The 20,042-nt window shown below is 44.4% G+C and overlaps 1 protein-coding gene across 1 annotated transcript in view; it reads left to right on the top strand.

Annotated features, from left to right (window-relative positions):
• The window catches only part of EFHD1 (EF-hand domain family member D1), a 28,802-nt gene extending 9,067 nt beyond the window's left edge, over positions 1-19,735 (top strand). The window contains exons 2-4 of the mRNA XM_083741980.1: positions 6,944-7,091; positions 15,992-16,126; positions 17,915-19,735. Coding sequence (XP_083598106.1) covers positions 6,944-7,091; positions 15,992-16,126; positions 17,915-18,049 — 418 coding nt within the window. The 3' untranslated portion in view covers positions 18,050-19,735. The remainder of the gene's footprint in view (positions 1-6,943; positions 7,092-15,991; positions 16,127-17,914) is intronic.
• Positions 19,736-20,042: the final 307 nt, after the last annotated feature.

Raw genomic sequence — 20,042 nt, 5'->3', positions numbered from 1 at the left:
AGGCTGCATTTGGCTTTTATCACACAAAGCCCACTTTAAAAAAGTGGCATACTGTTTTTGCATACTGGCTTGAATCGCGAAGCAGTTGGCTGCACACTAACTGTGTAGAGCAGTTACTACCCAGGTACAATCTCAAGTGGTCTCTGCTTCGCAGCTCTCTTATGTGGAGCAGGTTACTCTTGGAGATTCTGGTGTTTCCATGGTCTGCGTTGTAATTAGCTGGCTGTTTCACGATGAGAAGTCTTCCAAAACTATTATGGTCCTGTTCCTCACAGTTTTGGAGAAACTCTTCAGAGTATTGCAGCTCAGCTTCAAACCGTTCTCTGCTCAGGGCAAGCTGCTAGTTACAGTAAGTTCTGAAGACTGAGTTTGTGAGTCTGCCTTCAGGTCTTGCATTGCTGATATCTGCAACAACGCTTCATTAGCTCAGTTTCGTTTATGAGGTGGTCAGTGTGGCAAGAGGCAGGAATGCCTCTAATTGCTCCTGGCATGCTAGGGTTAGGCCATTCAACTCTCAAAGCAATAATGTGGTAAGTACTGCAGTCAAATACTCCGAAGCCAATAATATCCTTGTTTAGGTGGCAGCCTATATTTTTCACTGTCATTTTAGGACTGTGCAGACATTCCCTCTGGTTCTCTGAACTGCTAGAGTGGGATCATGTTCCAGGCTTCAGTGTAGCTTGAAATGGGCTGTTTGTATACACAACTGTTAAATGCATTTGCTTCTTCACATGCTTGGGAACTCTGGAGTCATTGGGGATCCTGATCAAATGGAAGAGGATCCTATGTGTGTACAATTCCATATACGTATAGCCCCTTTCACACTTCCACATGGAGGACTGAGACAGCAGGTGCATCAATGGGGGCAGAGACAGCAAATGTTCCATTGCTCCCTTCACCTGTTTAGTGCCTGCGTAGTCCTAGTGCAATCTGATAGCAGTTGCAAATACATGGACATACACCCACCCCCATGGTCTCAACTTTTTTGTTCTTTGCATTACAATCATAATCACATTTTTTTAAAAAAATGACTTTTTTATTGTTGCTGTGTTAATGTCATTTTTTTAAAAAGTACAACTGTTTGGGCTATCACTGAAAATCCAAGATAATAGCAACTTCCTTTGAGTATTGCTTTTTCTCTTTATAAGGGAGGGAAGAAAACACTTGTTGAAACCAAGCCCTTTGATACTGTATCACAGCTGTTTACAACTAGACTTCTTTTTTTGAGGGGGGGGATAAAAATAAAATTATTTATTTGCCCTGTTCCCCTTATCTTGATTTCCTTGTGTCTTGGGATTTGGTTGCTTAAATGAAGGGGCATTCGTTAGTTTTGGGGCTTCACAAAATTTGGTTATATGTCCTTTTTTGTTACATCTGAAACAAGTAACTCTCTTGGATGGAGCCTTGGCCCTCCCTCTTTTGATTGGGACATGCAGTTTGAGCCATTGGGTTCATCAGTCCTGGTTGGAGGGCTTCTCACACACTCCTTACAAACATATTCAAAAAGGACATGTGGCTTCTAACTGTGTTTTCTCTCCCTATCACTGGGGGCTTGTTGAACTGGGTCGAGCCTTCTTTTTTCACATAATGTTAACACATTGATTGCTATCTCTGCAACAATGTTGTAGCTTGGTCTGCATGAATCTTTTGGTGTGGCACCTTACATTATTAGCACTGAAGAAATTACATTTTGCTTTTCAAATTTCATTTCATCCATCAAATTATACAGATAAGCATCATGCATTCCTTACAATGTTATACTGATGCCAGCAGTTTTTGCTCCCCTAATTCTGTCTCTTTTTTTCCTATGAGAAGAAATTTAGGCTGCAATCCCGTGCCCACTTATCTGGGAATAAGTCCCATTTAACTCAGAATGTGATTTTGAAGAGAGATATTTAAGGTTGCACTGTCAGTCACATCCCTCAAGAGAGGCTGGCTTTGGAAATACTGGCACTTAGAATCCTAGATATTTCTTAACAACTAATTTCACATAAGTTGAGATTAGAATTGGTTTGGTGCTTTGTGGGCAAAAATGGCATTAGCAAAGGAAAGGTGCTCAGGGCATTATGACTTACTAGAGGCCCTGTACCCAATGCTGTTCAGGAATTCTAAGAAAAGTCCATTTTCGAAAAGTCCAGTCTGCCATCTTGATTCAAAATGATGTTCAGTTGTATCCAAACTTACGTGGAAACTCTCCTCCTTGATCTTGGGAACCATCTTGCAAATTTTGGTTATGATATCTTATGCAGCTTCCTGTAAAAGAGTGTGTTGCAAATTAGTTTATTATAACTTCTACCCCCTTGCCATTCAAACAATTTCGCAGGCAGCTTACACAAAATAATAATAATAGTAAATCAGAAGCTATAATTTAAACATGCACATACTAAAAGCATATTACAAACAGAAGCATAATATCACCAGCAGAGATCGAATGCATTGCATTAGATTAAAAGGCCTGGAAGAATTTTAGAAAGATGTTGCCCGATGCTAAAATGACAAAGCCACTTCCGGCCTGCCCAGGAGGTGGGGTTGTGGGCTTCACGCCCACCCCCACATGAGCGGGGGCTGGTTTCAGCCCCCACGAGAACAGGGGAATCCCGGCCAGTTCTGCCCTATTTAGGGCCGGCTCAGAGGGGGCTCGCCCTAAAGAAGGGGTTAAGAGGATGGGGGGGGGGAGGAACGCCATCACCTCCCCCCAGTGAGCGAAGGGTGGTCCGTTAAAGGACTCCGGGGGGCGTGGCCCTGTCCGAAGCCTATGGAGGTGTGGGCCTAAGGCACGCCCCAGAGCGGTGACCCGGGGGAGCTCCTAGTCGACGTGCCTTGGCAGGAGACTCCCCCGATAAAGTGTTAACCCTTCCCCATGTCTCCAGCAAATGGGCTGGAGCCGGATAGTCGATAGGACCAATGCCTAAGTCAATGCCTCTCATTCCTGAATTCAATAAAGTTGTGGCCTAATTCGCCCAATTAACCTTAATTATGGTGTCTTGTGTCTTTATTTATCCTGGTGGGGGGCGGGAACTCGCCACGCAATGTAGGTGGCAGGCAAGCCTTGCTGAGGAGAACCTTATTTTAATTAGCAGCACCACAGAAATGGTCCTTTCCCATTAGCCAGCTGTTGCATGTTTGGTGGGGTGGCAGGGATACCCAGATAAGGGCCTAAGATATCAAAGTCTTAGTATCTAGGCAGGCATATTTGAAGGTGGGCGTGCTAGCCCCCAAACCAGCATTTTGAATTGAGGCCTGAAATGGACCGGGATCCAGCGCAGTTGATGCAGCACTGGTGTGATACAATCATAATAATGCCTGGTACCGTGTCACTCTGGAATGGCTGAGCGTGGGGCCTTAAAACAACTTCTCCCTTTGTGGGGAATGCTGCAGGCCAGCGATGTGATGCAACCTTCACTCCCTGCAGGAATTTGTGCTGAGCTCTTTCTGCTCTGGAAAAACAAGTTTGTCTTTCTTGCTCCACACCCACAGAACGAGATTCTCTCTCCCCCCCCCCCCGCCCCCATTTAAATGTCTCAGTGCTGCCTCTCAGGACTCAGTGGAGGAGGAGGAGGAGAAACATTATCTCCCTCTAATTCCTTTTGTATTGTGCTGAGCTGTTTCATCTGCTTCCTAGGTCCTGCTGAATTGAGAACAGATTGAGTATTCCATAGCCACTCTGCTTTTTGAGGCGGCACAACTTTGGGAAGCTGTGCTTTGAAGGCTGTCTCTGGCACGGCGCACTAAACTCCTATTGTACTGCCGGGATAGTGCATTGCTTTGCCATTGCTGGCAAGACCCAGTTTCTCACAATCCCTGCTTTGTACTGCATGTGTGCTGGAATGACAGATACGTGAGACTTGCTCCGGTGGCTGTGAATCCCCAGTACACTCGGTTAACCCCTGTGGAGCTATTGCTGCAAAGTTGCCTTCCTCCTTGTGCACCAGCATCCGAGCCCCTCTTTTTCAAAAGGGGCAGCTCTCAGAACATTGCTTTGAGCTAGAGGAGTGGCTGTAGCTCAGTGGCAGAGTATTTACTCTGTTTGCATGCAGAAGGTCCAAGGTTCAGTCCCCAGGCATCTCTGGGTAGTGCTGGGAGAGACTCCCATCTGAAATCCTGGAAAGTGACAGCCAGTCAGTGTAGAGCAGGTATGGGGAGCCCTTGGCCCTCCAGATGTTGCTGAACTGCAACTCCCTTCATCTCTGCTCATAGGCCAGTGGTGGCCAAACTTGGCCCTCCAGCTGTTTTGGGACTACAACTCCCATCATCCCTAGCTAACAGGACCAAGGGTCGGGGATGATGGGAATTGTAGTCCCCAAACAGCTGGAGGGCCACCACGGCTAGGCTATCCTTTTTCTGGGGCTGATGGGATTTCTAGTTCAGCAACATCTGGAGGGCCAAAGGTTCCTCACTTCTGGCGTAGAGACAATAATGAGCCAAATGGACACAATGGTCTGGTTTCATATAAGGCAGCTTCCAAGGTTCCAGAATACCTTTAGTAAGCCTATGTTTGTAGAAATACCTTTTTATCCTGGGCTGTGACTCCCCGTGATGTATTTCTTTTTAGTACGCTATCTGTTCTCTCTTCATGTCGGAGCGTAGCAGTGTACCCCACCATCTTTGCTGGAATTGTGGCTGGAATTTGTTTTAACTGATTTCAAAACTGTATTTTTAAATCATTGTAAACCTCCCTGAGACCCCATGTCATAGTGCAGGTAAGAAACAAACAAAGTAGGTGAAAGTGCATGAGTCCTCCTTAGATTATAATAATCCACTTGACTGCTATAGCCTTGCCTTGAACATGGGCAGTAGAACGTTCTTGCTCGGAACGTGGTGGACTCTCCTTCCTGGGAGGTTTTTAAGCAGATGTTGGATGGCCACCTGTCATGTATGATCTAGCTGAGATTTCTGCATTGCAGGGGGTTGGACTAGATGGCCCTTGGAGTCCCTTCCAACTCTGATTCTATGAGCACTGCCTTGCTTCAATTCCCCTATCCCCACAGGTGGAGTGTCATGCTTAGGAAAAGGGGCTTAACGTTTTCTTTCTGCTCCAAGTACCTATCACTGCTTGTGGGGTTTCCGGGTATAATGACGGTTTACAGCAGCCTTGTAAATAAGCTGTCAGAATTTATCAGCCTGTTTTTACTAGTCTGCTGAGGACTGGTAGTCAGTGGCGTAGAGTGGGTTGTCAGCACCCGGGCAAGGCAAGTAATTTGCGCCTCCTAACCCGTGGATTTGCGCCCCCTAACCCTAACCCCCAGATGTTGCGCCCCGGTGCAGCCGTCCCCCCCTGCACCCCCCACGCTACGCCACTGCTGGTAGGGGAGAGCCCATAAGTTCTGTCCCTTCTGAAGCAGCCCAGTGCAGAGGAGGAGGAGTCCTGTAGCAGCCCCTTTGGTTTCTATATTGGGCAGGGAGGAGTGTCTGTTCCCAGCCCCTACACACACACACACACACACACACACACACACACACACATTTTGGCCCTCTTAATTGCTCCTTGCTCCCTTTTTTGTTCCTTCTATATTAGTCTTTCCTATCTGCAAAACTGGGTCTCTGCCCTTGTGGATTCATTTCTTTTTCTTTTTTTTAAAAAAGGCAGCAACCGGATATTGGCGAGAGTGGCAAAGAGTTAGGAGGATAACGCAGAACAGAGAAGCTTCAGTAATTATTCAGCTCCCCATCCCCCCCATCCCCCATGATAAGGAACCTTCCATATATATATTTATATATATGAACTGCTCCTTTGTTGTGCTTGGAACTATGCTATCCAATTTTAGATTCCAGTTCATCTATTTTCATTGCCATTGAGTTCAGCTGTTTGTGTGTGTGTGTGTTTGAACATGCTATGGAGCACATGTTTTGCAATCAGAAGCCAGACACTTGCCGTTAAAAGGCGCTTCATATCTTTGGAATAATGTAATGGGCTGATAAAAGGAAAATGCATTTCAACATCAATATTATTATTTTAGTTGAAGGGATCTCAGCCACTCCTTTCAGAAATGAGTGCCTACTTCTTAGGTATCTTTTCAAAAAATAGGTTCTAAAGTCAAGATATATTTACTATGTGGATATCTGACTTACTTTTGTCTCAAGTCATCTGTGGTCCATGATTGCACACTTGACTGCCTACATAGAAGTTACACTAGAAATTAGTAAACATCAAGTATGTGCACATTTGGATAGTACTGAATGGGTGTTTCATCCATTTGAAACATTGTTCCACAACTTGCCCCTTCCAGATGTTTTGGACTACATCTCTGATATTTTAATCTAAAACATCTGGGGGTGGGCAGCAGGTTGGAGAAAGCCGGTACAGTCAGACCTCGGTTGTCGAACGTAATCCGTTTTGGAAGCTTCCGATTGGTTGCAGGAGCTTCCTGCACTCAAGCAGAAGCCGTGTCAGATGTCCGGCTTCCAAAAAACGTTCGAAAACTGGAGCATTTACTTCCTGGTTCTTGACATTTGGGAGCCAAAACATTCCAAAACGGAGCTGTTCGGGAACCAAGGTTTGACTGTATCAACTATTTTTAAATGGGCAATGGTATAAATTTCTGTGCCAGATAATTTTCTGGATAACCTAAACCTACATTTCTCTTTCTCTGTTGAATGCTCTGTCGTGAAAGACGTGAGAGCTCTGGAAGTAGCTTATTTCAAGTCTGGCCCTCCATGTGGCTGTGCAAAGTGATCACCTTCAGGCAGCACCATGGAGTGGGTAAACAGATGAAGGCAGGAATTTGTGCCTGAATGGTGCCAGTGAGACTTTTAAAAGCATTCTTAGGACACTATTGGGGATCTGTACCAGGCACCAAAATGTCTTGAGACAGCACTGACTAGCTGGAACTACATTATGTACAAGGGAGCATTGAGCACTCCTTAAACTGAAGGCCTTTGAGCCAACAAAGCTATGTCTCTCTGACATCTCTCATGTCTCTCATTTCCCCCTTCCTTTTTTTAGGTATGACTCTGGGAAGGATGGTTACATTGACCTTATGGAACTGAAGCTGATGATGGAGAAGCTTGGGGCACCTCAGACTCATCTGGGCCTGAAGAACATGATCAAGGAAGTGGATGAAGACTTTGATGGCAAACTCAGCTTCCGTGAGGTAAATGTCAGCAGAAAATAAAATGTAATGCAAAACCAAATGGGGAATAAAAATGTAGAACTTCTGCTATCACAACGAATGTGTCCTTCACCAACACACTTCCTCCTTTAAGCCTATGCTGTTTGGAGAAGCTGTGCTTTAACTTCCGTGGAAAACTCCAGCTTGTTGTACACCAGATAGCAATTTCCCAGGCTCGGGTGTTGTGGCATGATACTAGATACGGAGACATCCTCTGCATACTGTAAGACACAAGCTATGGGGACTGAAAGTCTGAGGCTTGAAGGCCAGAAGAACTTTTAACCTAGACTTTCCATGTTGCAGGTAGAAGAGTTAAGAAATAATCATCTCATTTTTCTTATATGAAAACTTCTGCCTTTATTTTTCCTCATCAAGAGAAAGCTGAACCAATTCTGAACAATTTTATTTTCTTGTGACACTACACTCAGCTGTTCATGTCACGGTTTGCAAATGTCACCTGCTTGTAACAACTTCTGGGGTTCAGGACCACATTGTAATAAATTATTCCCCTTGTAGCAGTAGGTATAGAAGGCGGATACTCAAGTGTGTACTAAGGCACTACCACATGGGTATTGTCTAGCTCCACTTGCTTGAAGAGGCAGAACAGCCAGAAAATGTAATCCAGGCATCCCCAAACTTGCCCTCCAGCTGTTTTGGGACTACAGTTCCCATCATCCCTGACCACTAGTCCTGTTAGCTAGGGATGATGGGAGTTGTAGTCCCAAAACAGCTGGCGGGCCAAGGTTGGGATTGCCTGATGTAATGCTTTCTGAGTGTGAGTGCCTCCAACTTTGGTCCATCCAATGATAATGGGTAGACTACTGCCATTTTTTTTATACCGTGAGTAGATCGCAGTCTATTGGGTGTTGGACGTCCCTGCTGTAGGGAGTAGAGTTCCAATGGTACCATCTTTGGACATGTCATTCACTTAATCAGCAAGGACATTGTTTCTCAGTGTGTGATTTGGCAGGATAGGTTTTCAAAATGTTTCATTGGAGTACCTTTTTCTCTTGGAAAGGGATGACCTAGCCACTGTTAGCCATGCTTTAGTAACTTTCAGGCTGTAATATATGTGGGTATACCATTGAAAAGGGTTCAGAAACTTCATTTGGTGTAGAATATGGCACCCAAGCTGTTGATGTGGACTGGCTGGTACATAGTACCCAAGAAAGGTTCATTGGCTTCCATTTTGTTTCTGAGCACAACTCTCTAGGTTCCCTTACCTTCATAGGTTAGGTAGACGGCTACTGGAGAGAAGGCCTGTTCTATGGTTGCATGTCAATTGTGAAGCTATCTTCCAAGGAAGATCCACTTGGTGCCTTTGTTACTTTTCGGGTGCAAGGCAAAGTCTGCCTACTTTTGCTTTTGGTGGATAAATTGGTTGTATGTGGATGCGTGTGTGTGTGTGTGTGTGAGAGAGAGAGAGAGAGAGAGAGAGAGAGGAATACTGTTGACTATAATTCCTGCTTTTTATTGTTGTTTATATATGATGTCATTCTGTGATGACATTTTAATCTTGACTACTGCTCTAATGGGACGCGGGTGGTGCTGTGGTCTAAACCACTGAGCCTCTTGGGCTTGCTGATCAGAAGGTCGGTGGTTAAAATCCCCGCGATGGGGGTGAGCTCCAGTTGCTCAGTCCCTGCTCCTGCCCACCTAGCAGTTCGAAAGCACGTCAAAGTGCAAGTAAATAAATAGGTACTGCGCCGGCGGAAAGGTAAATGGCGTTTCCGTGCGCTGTTCTGGTTCGCCAGAAGCAGTTTAGTCATGCTGGCCACATGACCTGGAAGCTGTCTGCGGACAAATGCCAGCTCCCTCGGCTTATAGAGCGAGATGAGCACGCAACTCCAGAGTCGTCCGCAACTGGACCTAACAGTCAGGGGTACCTTTACCTTTTTACTGTTCTAATGTTTTTATTATGCTTATATTTTATTTTATGTTATATTGTTTGCCAAGTATGGCCCCAAAGGCACCATTTAGAGAAGTGCTACCTGATGCCCCAGTTGCTCCTCTAGCAGGTGTGGTAATGGTGATAGATTTTTCAAGCAGGCCACTTGGGCTGTGGGACATTGGCCCTTCCACACACACACACCCCCCTCAAAATATACCCAAAGCGTCCAGCAAACCATCCCCTGATTAGGTCATTATGCTAAATTAATTCTCTCTTAATAGAACCCAGACACCTGCTTTGCTGCTGCTGCTGCTGCTGCTGCTCTAATTTAATGTGTGAGGATTCATTCTTTGTCCTTGAAGTATTATCTTGACTTACTGAAGGACAAGTAGGGCAGAACAGCTTTCTCCAACTCTGTCTCTCCTGTTACCTACCTGTGACAATGAGTAAGCGATTGGAAATAAGTTGAGAAAGGTGTCATAACCATTCTCCTTTTGTTTATTTTTGTCAGATTACAAACTATGCAATAAAAGTGATCGAGGGGCCTGTTTTATCTTCATGAAGGCCACTTTCACTCAACAGCTAGTTTTATGATTGGGATGGCTGTCTGATTTTGTTTGGGTTCAGGATTGGCGAGGGAACTGCAGTCTAAGGATGTGTCATTCTTCGTGTGTGTGTGTGTGTGTGTGTGTGTGTGTGTGTATATATGTCTGTCTGTCTGTCTGTCTGTCTGTCTCTCTCTCTCTCTCTCTCTCTGTGTGTGTGTGTGTGTGTGTGTGTGTGTGTGTGTGTCTGTATGCATGAATATGCATACACACAGTGGTAGCTGGGGCCTGTTGTGACTGGTAGGGCAGAAAGCCGGGAGCCTAAGCCATAGATTGAGCTAAAGGTATGCCTAGGGGTTGGTGAAACCAGTCCCTGCTGGGGTGCAAAATGGTTGTGTGTTGACACAAGAGCTGGGAGCTGAGCGGTAGGAGATATGGCAAGGCGGTATGAAGGTAGATCGCTGGATACTATGGAGTGTATAACATATGTTGTTGTTTAGTCGTCTTAGTTGTGTTCGACTCTCCGTGATGCCATGAACCAAAGAATGCCTTGGAAACTCTCACTTTCTTCTCAAAGCTTCTCCTTTTTTATGTCCATGGAGTTTTCTTGGCAAAATACTGGAGTGGCTTGCCAGTTCCTTCTCCAGTATAACATATATGTGATGCTTTTTGCAGTGGGAAAGAAATGGAAGAGCAATAACTTTTGTTGACGGTAAATAAGTTTGAAACTTTATTTCTCATCATTCTGGCACCATGAGAGCTAAAAGAGCAGGAGGAGGGGATAGTGCAAAGTTACTTGCTTTGCAAGAGAGCATTTCGCTTGTCCACCATGGTCTTGCAGATCAGCACAAAAAAGATGATTCACTAGACATGCCACATTCAAGGAAATTAGAACTGCTTTCTCTGCATTTTAAAAATAAGATTAAGGAAGTAGATGAAAAGAGTGATTTGTGCCGATCTATTGCAACTGAGGAACAAGCCTATAAAAAGGCTGCAAAATTGCTCTCTGGGGGAATATGCGATTCTGTTCAGGCTGAAGCCAGCTAGAAGTTTCAACCCAGAAATAAGCAACTTGTCCCTGTTTACTTCCTATTACTCGGCCTGTGTGGCTCTCACTGTTGGCCACCAGCAGCAGTTGAACATCGCATTTATTTCCATATTGATTTTGGCTGCACCTTATGCCCTCTGCTGCAGGAAAAGGAATTCCCCAGGGAGGTTCATTTCATACCTCTGAAACTTGTGCAGCTGTTTGCTTTTGTAATGGTTACTTATTCCACCGTACCTTTCCCAAGGGGTGTTTTAATAAAGTTAATTTTGTACTTATCAACCCATCAATATATCACCAATTGCTTCCACACCATTCTAGCCCAGATCCCAGGGTGAAGAAAGTTGTTGCATTTAAGCAATGTGCCTGCAACTTTTCTGTATCAGTGTCTGCTGTTAGTAACATGGGGCCAATATTCAGATACAATACATGTGGAACTGCCCTTTTCCTACTTATAAAAAATTGTGTTGTGTGGAAATGGACTCAGCCCCATCATCCACACAGTGGTCTAAAGCATCCTTTAAATCACTACTCTGAGGCTTGGCTACTATGCTGGATGTATGGGTTTCTTTACTTACTTTCTGAAGAGCACGCAGTAGGCATACGACTTTGCAAAATCTGAACACACCCACGCCTTGTGGATTATGTCCCCAAAAGTTTGTGTAGCAATGTGAAGAATCTCTCCAGAAGGCATTCGGACAATGTGAACGTGCTCAAATCATTTGCCATTTACACAGAATAGTCCCTTCTACCCCTGCGCATAGATGATCTGGACTTGGCAACTTGCACCTATGACTTGTTCCCAGCTGTTTAGTGAGTCATTCCCACATGCCTTTTCTGGCTGTGTCAGCTGGTACAACAGCATATTTCCCTCCTTTCCCAGCCAAATGGAGGAACCTGCCCAGTGCAGAAGACTCTGGAGCATTTGCTGACTCTGCTACAGCTGGTCATGCCAACGTGTTTACAGGGACCAACCTGACATTCCTTGGACTAGAGTGGGTCTTAGATCTCAGAACATTTGCTGGTAATAGACCTTTGGGTGCTTCTTCTGTGAGGGGGTGTTGTTGGAACAGGGGGAAGTAATATCTAGTATAATAGTGATCGAAGCAAGCATCAGAAAATCTGAAAGCCAGGAGGATCTCCATTGGCCACATTGCAACTGCAGCTTCAGTTTGTTTGGAACAAGACTGTTCTGCATGTGATGTGCTTACTTGTGTTTGAGGAAAGGGTGCATATGGCTTGAATGGCATGCACTCCCAGTTAGTGGGACCTGTTATTTAAATAAATCTTAAATCTGTTTGTGTATAGCTTCCAGCTCACAAAGGTCACCAAAATGGACAGGCCGGAAAACCAGCTACTTATACCAGGCTTCTTTCAATATAGTAGTTATTTCTTTATCACTTTGATAGGTCACCACTGAAACTGAGAGGATCCATGGCTCAGTGGTGGTAAACGTAATTGACATGACAGAGTTTATTATTTATTATTATTTTTTAATCAATGTTATTTATTAAATTTTATGCCACCCTTCATCTGTCGATCTCAGAGCAGTTCACAGCATAAAAATACAAGATTAAAAAACAAACAAAATACATAATAAAAACAAGAACAGACCAGTAACACTCCTCCCTCACCCACACATTTAAAAGAATATAGGATGTTAATCAACCCAAAGCATGGCTAAAGAGGAATGGTGCTGTCAGGTGCTGGTGTGGTTGCTCAAGAGCAAACAGGCAAGACTCCAAGCTGTCTTTTCCAGGCTTTATTATCTGTACAAAACTACTTACAGTGCAGAGTGTCTCAAGTCCATGTCTGTTCAGTCGCTAGCAGAATCTGGGAGTGGGCGGTCCTTATAACTTCCCCAGCATAACAGTCGTGTGACTCCCATCCTTCTCCTCCCCTCTCTGCGCCCAAACCTACTGCGCAGAGTGGGCGCTGGCAAAGGGTACTTGGCTCCCCTCTGTTTTGCTCAGGCTTGGTGTTGAGGGTCTCCCTAGCATCTTCTGATCCCTGTGCCCCTTCCCCACTGGAGGCAGGGCTTCCCTCCTCACCAGAGGAAGAACTGCTTCACAAGCTCTTTGGAGGCTCCCTGTAACACAACTGCCCTTCCACCTCTCGCCTCTGAGCTGATGGCAGTTCTCTGACAGGTTTCAGGGTCTGGGTAGGTTCATATGAAGAGAGGTGGTCCTTGAGGTACTGCAGTCCTGAGCCATTTAAGGCTTTATAGGTCAAAAAGAATTGAATTGGGCCCGCAGACCAATCTGCAACCAGTGCTGTCCAGCCAGGAACAGTGTAATATGTTCAAACCCTCTTGCCCCATTAAGCAACCTTGCTGCCGAATTCTGCACCAGCTGCAGTTTCCAAAGCCTTTTCATATAACACGCTTCAGTCATCTAACCTAAGAGGTTATCCAAGCATAGACAACAGAAGTTGGAGTGCACCTTGCTCTAACAAAGGAACCTTTCGAGAGCTCGCTGCCAGCTCTCACCTGTTTCTCTGCAGCCACATTGGGACTTGCCCAGCACCTGACATCACATATGACAATAAGGTGTGGGGCAGGTGGGCATGCTTTCACAGGGAAGTTTATATATTCCTGAGCCACCCTCAACAGGAAGTAGTGATTCTGTAGGGTAGAGTCCAGAAAATCCATAATAATTACCACTGTCATCTCAGGCCGGGTAGGTGGCACTGTGATCAAATCCTTATTTGGATCTAGTTGCCCATCACCAGGTAGAAGCCCTCCAACCTGGCAATGGACTGGACAGAAAGTCTAGCCAAGCGGTATAGAATTATTACAGATCACTACAACCCTTTTCTGTTGGTCCTGCACCAAGATCTCAGGTGGGCACAGCTGATTAAAAACCAGCTTCTTCCAGTTTATACACCCAGGAGATTCAGGATTGGCACCTTCCTCGGTCTCTGTTAAATGGATCTCTGCTAGAGACTGGTGAGCTGCTGCCAGGCAAAGTAGATGGTATTGTAGATGGACTAATGTATCACTATAAAAGGCAGCTTTGTAACTGCGTACATACTTTTTTCCAGCTGCAGAAAAGCTTTTAGCCACTTGCCAAGTATTGGAAGCAAAATTATGCTACTCTCAGAAGGGAATCTAGTGGGAGGGGTGTTAGCCCAGTCATAGAGCCCTTCCCTCTATCCTTTCCCAGTTTTCAGCCTCTGGAGTGAGTCATGGCAGTGTCATGGCGGTGTCACTCTTGAGGGATGTGTTGAGGCTGGGAATGTGATTCAGTATAAGGACCTGTCAAGCACACTGCGGCAGCAAAACTTACCAAACATTTGGCTGGACACACCCATCCTATATTTGCTGCTAGAAAAGAGCCCAGCAGTTTCGTAATGCTCCCCCTCCCATCCCTGAGGGACTTTGGGAATTTTTCAACTTTGTTTTTTTTTAAACGCTGAATTAGTAAGCAGCTGGGAGCTGGGGGGGCATGCGGGGGAAGCTTGGGAACAAAGGGTTCTGCCAGATGCCTAATTTCCTGATGAAAGAAGCTGGATGCAGTTTCTGGTATCTTGCATGCTGCTCTGTAGTGAGAGAATGTGAGCTTTTCAGAGGATGGAAATCCACTCTGATCACACACATACGAAATTTGAAAGCTGAATTACTGTAGTACTGGCATTCCCTGTTTGGATGTTTTATGTTATTTAGGACCTTAGGTGAGTCCTTTGACTATAGAAGAAGAGTTGGAGTATTGCAGTATTAGCACTTGGTGCTATTTAGTTTGGAGCCACTAGGCCAGTTTGCACACAGCAGTAAGCTGTGGTGTATTGGGACTGAGCAGCATGCTAGTCCACCTTGCCTGCTCACTCTGGCTCTGGTCCTTCCCCTAGGTCTGAGTAGGGGCAAGGAGCCATGAAATCTTGGCTTGCCATTAGGTCCAAATTGGGATTGCTCCTCCCTTTCATGCTGATAAAGTGATCACACTTTTTTAGATGGAAACCCACCACCATCCCATGTTTGACAAGCCAAGGCTTCATGACTTGTTGCTTGTGCCAGAGGAGGAATGAAGCCGGAAGTGATTAGAAGTGCTAGGACACAGTGCACTGGCATCTCAAGAAGTCAGTGATCTGGTGAAGTAACTGGGTTCAGCATCAGCCAGAAGAAGAAGAAGAAGAAGAAGAAGAAGAAGAGGAGGAGGAGTTTGGATTTGATATCCCGCTTTATCACTCCCCTTCAGGAGTCTCAAAGCGGCTAACATTCTCCTTTCCCTTCCTCCCCCACAACAAACACTCTGTGAGGTGAGTGGGGCTGAGAGACTTCAAAGAAGTGCGACTGGCCCAAGGTCACCCAGCAGCTGCATGTGGAGGAGCGGAGACGCGAACCCGGTTCCCCAGATTATGAGTCTGTCGCTCTTAACCACTACACCACACTGAGCAGACCAGATAGATAAGGTGCTATTGAGTGCTATGTCACAAATTCACCATTTTTAAATGTAACTTGGGGTGGATGGGGGGCAGGGGGAGACATGGAGAATGAATGTTTTAGGTATTAGGAAGAGAGGCAGCATGAGACATCTCCCTCTCAGACCAGTCACACACAAGCTTGTGCCTCCATATACTCCCAGCTTTCCCAGCTCAGTCTAGTTTCTTCAAGTGTCATAGGGCTGTTTGACAAGTGAAAGGGCCTGAGTCAAAGCACACGTGCGCGCACACACACACTGACTGTACTGAGTGGGGAGCATTGCTGTTGTCATCATGTGCTCATGGACTTCACATAGGCATTGCTTTGGCCACGGGGAGGACAGAATGCTGGACTTTGCGGACCTTTGGTCTGATCTAGCAGGGCTGTTGTTACATTTTCCAGGACCAAACAAGTAAGTGGGCACAGAGCAGTGGCAGTGGAGCTATCTTCCTTTTGGTTTCTTCTTTGGACTCAAATTATTCATATATAGATGATCTACATAAGTAGTAAAATGGTCATTGATATAAAATAAGTTATACTGAGGACAAAACAGAAGAGATTTGGGAAATCCATTATTAGATCTCCTAATATTTAAGTGTTTACCTAAACCATGAAAGGCTCCAGGTTTTATTAGAAAAATGGAGTGTGTGGCAGGGTGGAGATGACATGCCATTTCTCCAGTTTTGGTCTCCTGCCCCACCAACTTTGCACTGGCACGGGTGAGGGAGAGACTTCAGATCAGGGAAATTGATTTATCTTCCCCCAGTTCAGTTGCTCTGATCAAATTCATCCCCTATAGCTCTTTTTACGTTACAATTAAATGTTGGCACATTCCTGAGTCTCACATATTTTTGTCTTAAATAAGTTCACCACTTTATTACTGATTTTCCTGCCTAAGCTATTACAGCTCCCAGTCATGAAAGCTTAGGCTTAAGTGCTCATCCTGTTACTTTTTTCTAAATTACCATTTTTTATCTTGTATAGTTTCTACTCATTTTCCACAAAGCTGCAGCTGGGGAGCTTGAAGAAGACAGTGGCCTGCTGGCTTTGGCAAAACTTTCCGAAATAGATGTCGCTCTTGAGGGAGTGAAAGGCGCCAAGAACTTCTTTGAAGCAAAGGTAGGAAAAACATATCTTAGAATCAGGTGATGGAGGGGTTCATAAGTCTTAGGCTGTAATCTTAATCACCCTAGGAAGTATGCCCCATTGAACACAGGGAGTTTTACTTCTGAGTAACCATGCGTCGGATTCTGCTGTATGTCAACTCAATGATACCACCTAGAGCACAAGTTAACGATTCACACTGGGAAAGTGGTGCACCTGGAAATTTCCCTGCTTTAATGTAAACCAGAGTGCTGTTTTAAAAGCTGAAAGTACAATTGTTTCAGATTGGGTGAAAGTGCAAGTGGAACCGAGACTGGATGAATCAGATCTAATGAATGCTTGTTCCGTTTCCTGTGTCTCACTATGAAAACAAAAGCCACATAGTTTTCTTTTTTAAAAAACAAAACCACCACCAAGTCAATCTTGTTGGCTACTTTTGAGGTATTGTAACACCTCCCCCAAATCTTTGTATGGTGGGAAAAGCACCCCAATACTTTCTATGTGTTTTGGACTACAGTTCTCATAAGCCCAGTGCTGGCTGGGGCTGATGGCAGCTGTAGTCCAAAGCACGTGGAAAGCAGGTGCAATCAGGTTGGCGAAGGCTGTGCTGTGAATATACAACATGATCTGCCCCTCTCTGCAGATAATGCCAATTGCATGGTAAAGTTTCAAAGGCCAAGACCAAGGGAAGATGATAACTGTCATCTATTAAGTTTAGTACTAATAACTCTTCTTTAGTAGTACTCCTGGTGCTTGGTCACAATATATTTTTCTCCCTAAATTAAATTACCCTCTCATTTTACAATAAATCAAGGTGAGCACAACCAATCAGGGCATTTAACCATATTCTGAACTAAAATAATGTTTGGTTGACACCAAGATAGCTGACTCTGGTCACCTGTTTGTAAAGAACCATTGGGTGTGCAGCCTGTGGTATTACAGTGGTACCTCGGGTTACATACACTTCAGGTTACATACGCTTCAGGTTACAGGCTCTGCTAACCCAGAAATAGTACCTTGGGTTAAGAACTTTGCTTCAGGATGGGAACAGAAATCGCAACGCAGCGGCAGCAGGAGGCCCCATTAGCTAAAGTGGTGCTTCAGGTTAAGAACAGTTTCAGGTTAAGAATGGACCTCTGGAACGAATTAAGTACTTAACCCGAGGTACCACTGTAGTTACATCGTACAGGCTAGAGAAATAGCTGTGCTTAACAGCCTGAGGACTCAGATGGTTTGCAGCATATAGTTTTTCATACATGCCTCTTCTGAACTTGTTACTAGTCTGGGAAATGCAAGCATTAACAGAATGTGTGGATGAGTCCATTGTGGGTTTTGGTTAAAACACCATCCTTTCTCCCAGATCAAGTTCAGGGGAAATTAAGTGTCTGTCAGTACTGGAAGCTGACTGTGTACAACTCTGGCGAGAACTGGTGATCTCACAGTACCTGTAGGGCAGCTAAGAGCTAGCTGTCTTAGATAAGTGATAAGTTGCTAATGATGGAATACAGGGGTAGGAATCCTTTTGACCCTGCAAGCCAGATGTTTATATATCTCCCCTGCCCCTTGCAGGCCAACTTTGGCAAGTTAGCCAACACAATTAAATTTCTGCCCCATCAACTGTCACCCCATGGCACCCACTGGTTCACAGGTGGGTGTGGTTTGGGGAAATGGCCTCATGGGCCAAATTGGACCCACTGTTAGGCCAAAATTGCCCCACAAGCCAGAGGTCCCCTACCCCAGATGTAATACAAACCCATCTCTCAATCTTTTCTTTGTGTTACAATTTTATTCCTCTATTTCTAGGTTCAAGCTTTGTCCTCAGCCAGTAAGTTTGAAGCAGAGATAAAAGCAGAGCAAGATGAGAGAAAACGTGAGGAAGAGGAGAGACGTCACCGCAGAGCAGCCTTCCGAGAACTCAAGTCTGCATTCAGCCAATAACTGAGGCAACCTATCGGCCACCTGAGGGACTTTGTACAATCTTACAAGTTTTGCCTTTGACTAGGTGAAGGACCAGGAGAGGGAACAAAACTGTTTTGAAGCCTTTTCTTTTCTTTTCTTTTTCTGAGCCTCCTACCTAGATGCTGGGGAGGTGTGCCATACACACAGCGGCATTCAGAACGATGCAGGAGTGGTTCAAGCAACCTCCTTTATTTCTGTAATAGGCATTGCTTAGAAGAATCAAAATGTCCTAATGCTTTAGCCTGAGGCAGGTGATTGAAGCACCTGATAATAGTGCTTACCATTTGCATCTTGGTCAGAAAACACTCCTTGTGTCCTTCTGAATGTCTCTGTGTCATAGCTCTGTAATTTCCCTCGGGCTTCCTTTCTGTATACCTTTTGACTCCTCCTGAATTTTACAAAACCATTTCTTGCTTCTAAACAAGCTGACCCTTCTTCTAGGTGCAGATCACAATCCTTTCATGTGCAAATAAATGCCCCAATTCCTAATGTATCATTCTTTTCTGTCTTTGTGCTCACTATTGGGGGTGGAGGGGAAAGACAACAGCTTTTTGGTACAACAGCTTCCCAGTAATGAAGGGAAACCCAGTTAGTAAATATTGGCTGAGATCCAAAGAGCTTCTTGGGTGAATAGCAGGCACGTCTTCCACTCAGTCCTCAAATTCTTGTGCAAGCTGATCCCCAATACTACCCCACCCTTCCAATGCAGCCCCCATATTGCATATCCCCCATCATCCCTTGACCCCTGCAAGCAGGTTTTCAAGGGGACACAAGGTACCATGACTTGAAAGAGGTGGCAGGAAAACCTTGTTGTGTGGGCAGAACTCTACTCATGCTTTTCTGGGTCCATGCCATTTTTTAACTCATAAAGATTCTGTTCAGGGATACAGCAGTCACCATTCAATTTTACCCTTTCCATGTATACAAACGACTGTACTTTTTGAGCAACAAATAGAACTGCTAAGTTCTGGCCACATTCCATTGCATTCTCTGTGTAGGTCCATAGCTGTTTTCAGCTTTCTCCTTTTTATTTTTAAAGCCATTGGATTTTAAGAAGCAAGGAAACATCAATCAATAAGATGTTCAGTGAAGTGGATTAGTACAGTTTTGGGGACACAGTGGCTTCCCACCCCATGGAATTTTTAATCTTCTTGCAAACATTGGTGCAAATGAAAGAGCTTCTGTAGAGTTAACACTTACATAAAACAGCCAGTTCTGCTTGCAAGAGAAAATAGATTCCAAAAGCAGAAAGCAGCATGTTACTCTGCTCAGAAAGCTTGTACTATATTCAGAGCTTATACTTGTGTGTGTATATATATATCTTCATGTATAGAAAAGGAAAACATCCTCTTCCTTGCCAAGCTTGTCATCTGATCATAAACTGGATCTCTCATCCTCAACTTTATTTTCACTGTCTTTTAGCTTTTTACACTGTGACACTAAACTGTGAGTGTGGAATAACAAAGGGAGCCCATCTGATATTTAATAATAGGTGGGGAAATTGCTAAACAATTTTTTAAAACTGTATTTGCAAGACCACAGATTATATTTGATAAAAATCACATGTTTTAGCTAAAATATTTATAATAAATGTTTTTATACATGCAAAAGTTTGATTTTTCTTCCCCTGTTGCTTAGTTATGCAAATAAAACTTTTCTAACTTGCTGGAGGCTAACTTGAAATCCTTTTATTCTGTCTCATCCTTCATGGCAGAAGGAGGGGGCGGAGTTCTGTGGTGCAAACTAAAATCCTTGCACTAATGCAATGAGTGATTTAGTACTTCTTTAGATACAAACCTCAATCTGGGATTTAGTATTTGTTAATATAATTGCTACTTTATATATATTGTGCTTTGTTTAATATGCTTTATTGTATTGTATATACACTGGTACCTCGGTTAAGTACTTAATTCGTTCCGGAGGTCCGTTCTTAACCTGAAACTGTCTTAACCTGAAGCACCACTTTAGCTAA

The sequence above is a fragment of the Podarcis gaigeae genome (assembly GCF_964106915.1).
Source record: "Podarcis gaigeae genome assembly, chromosome: 5".
Lineage (NCBI taxonomy): Eukaryota > Metazoa > Chordata > Lepidosauria > Squamata > Lacertidae > Podarcis > Podarcis gaigeae.
The sequence above is the reverse complement of the archived record's forward strand: the minus strand, read 5'-3'. Positions and strand labels throughout refer to the sequence as shown.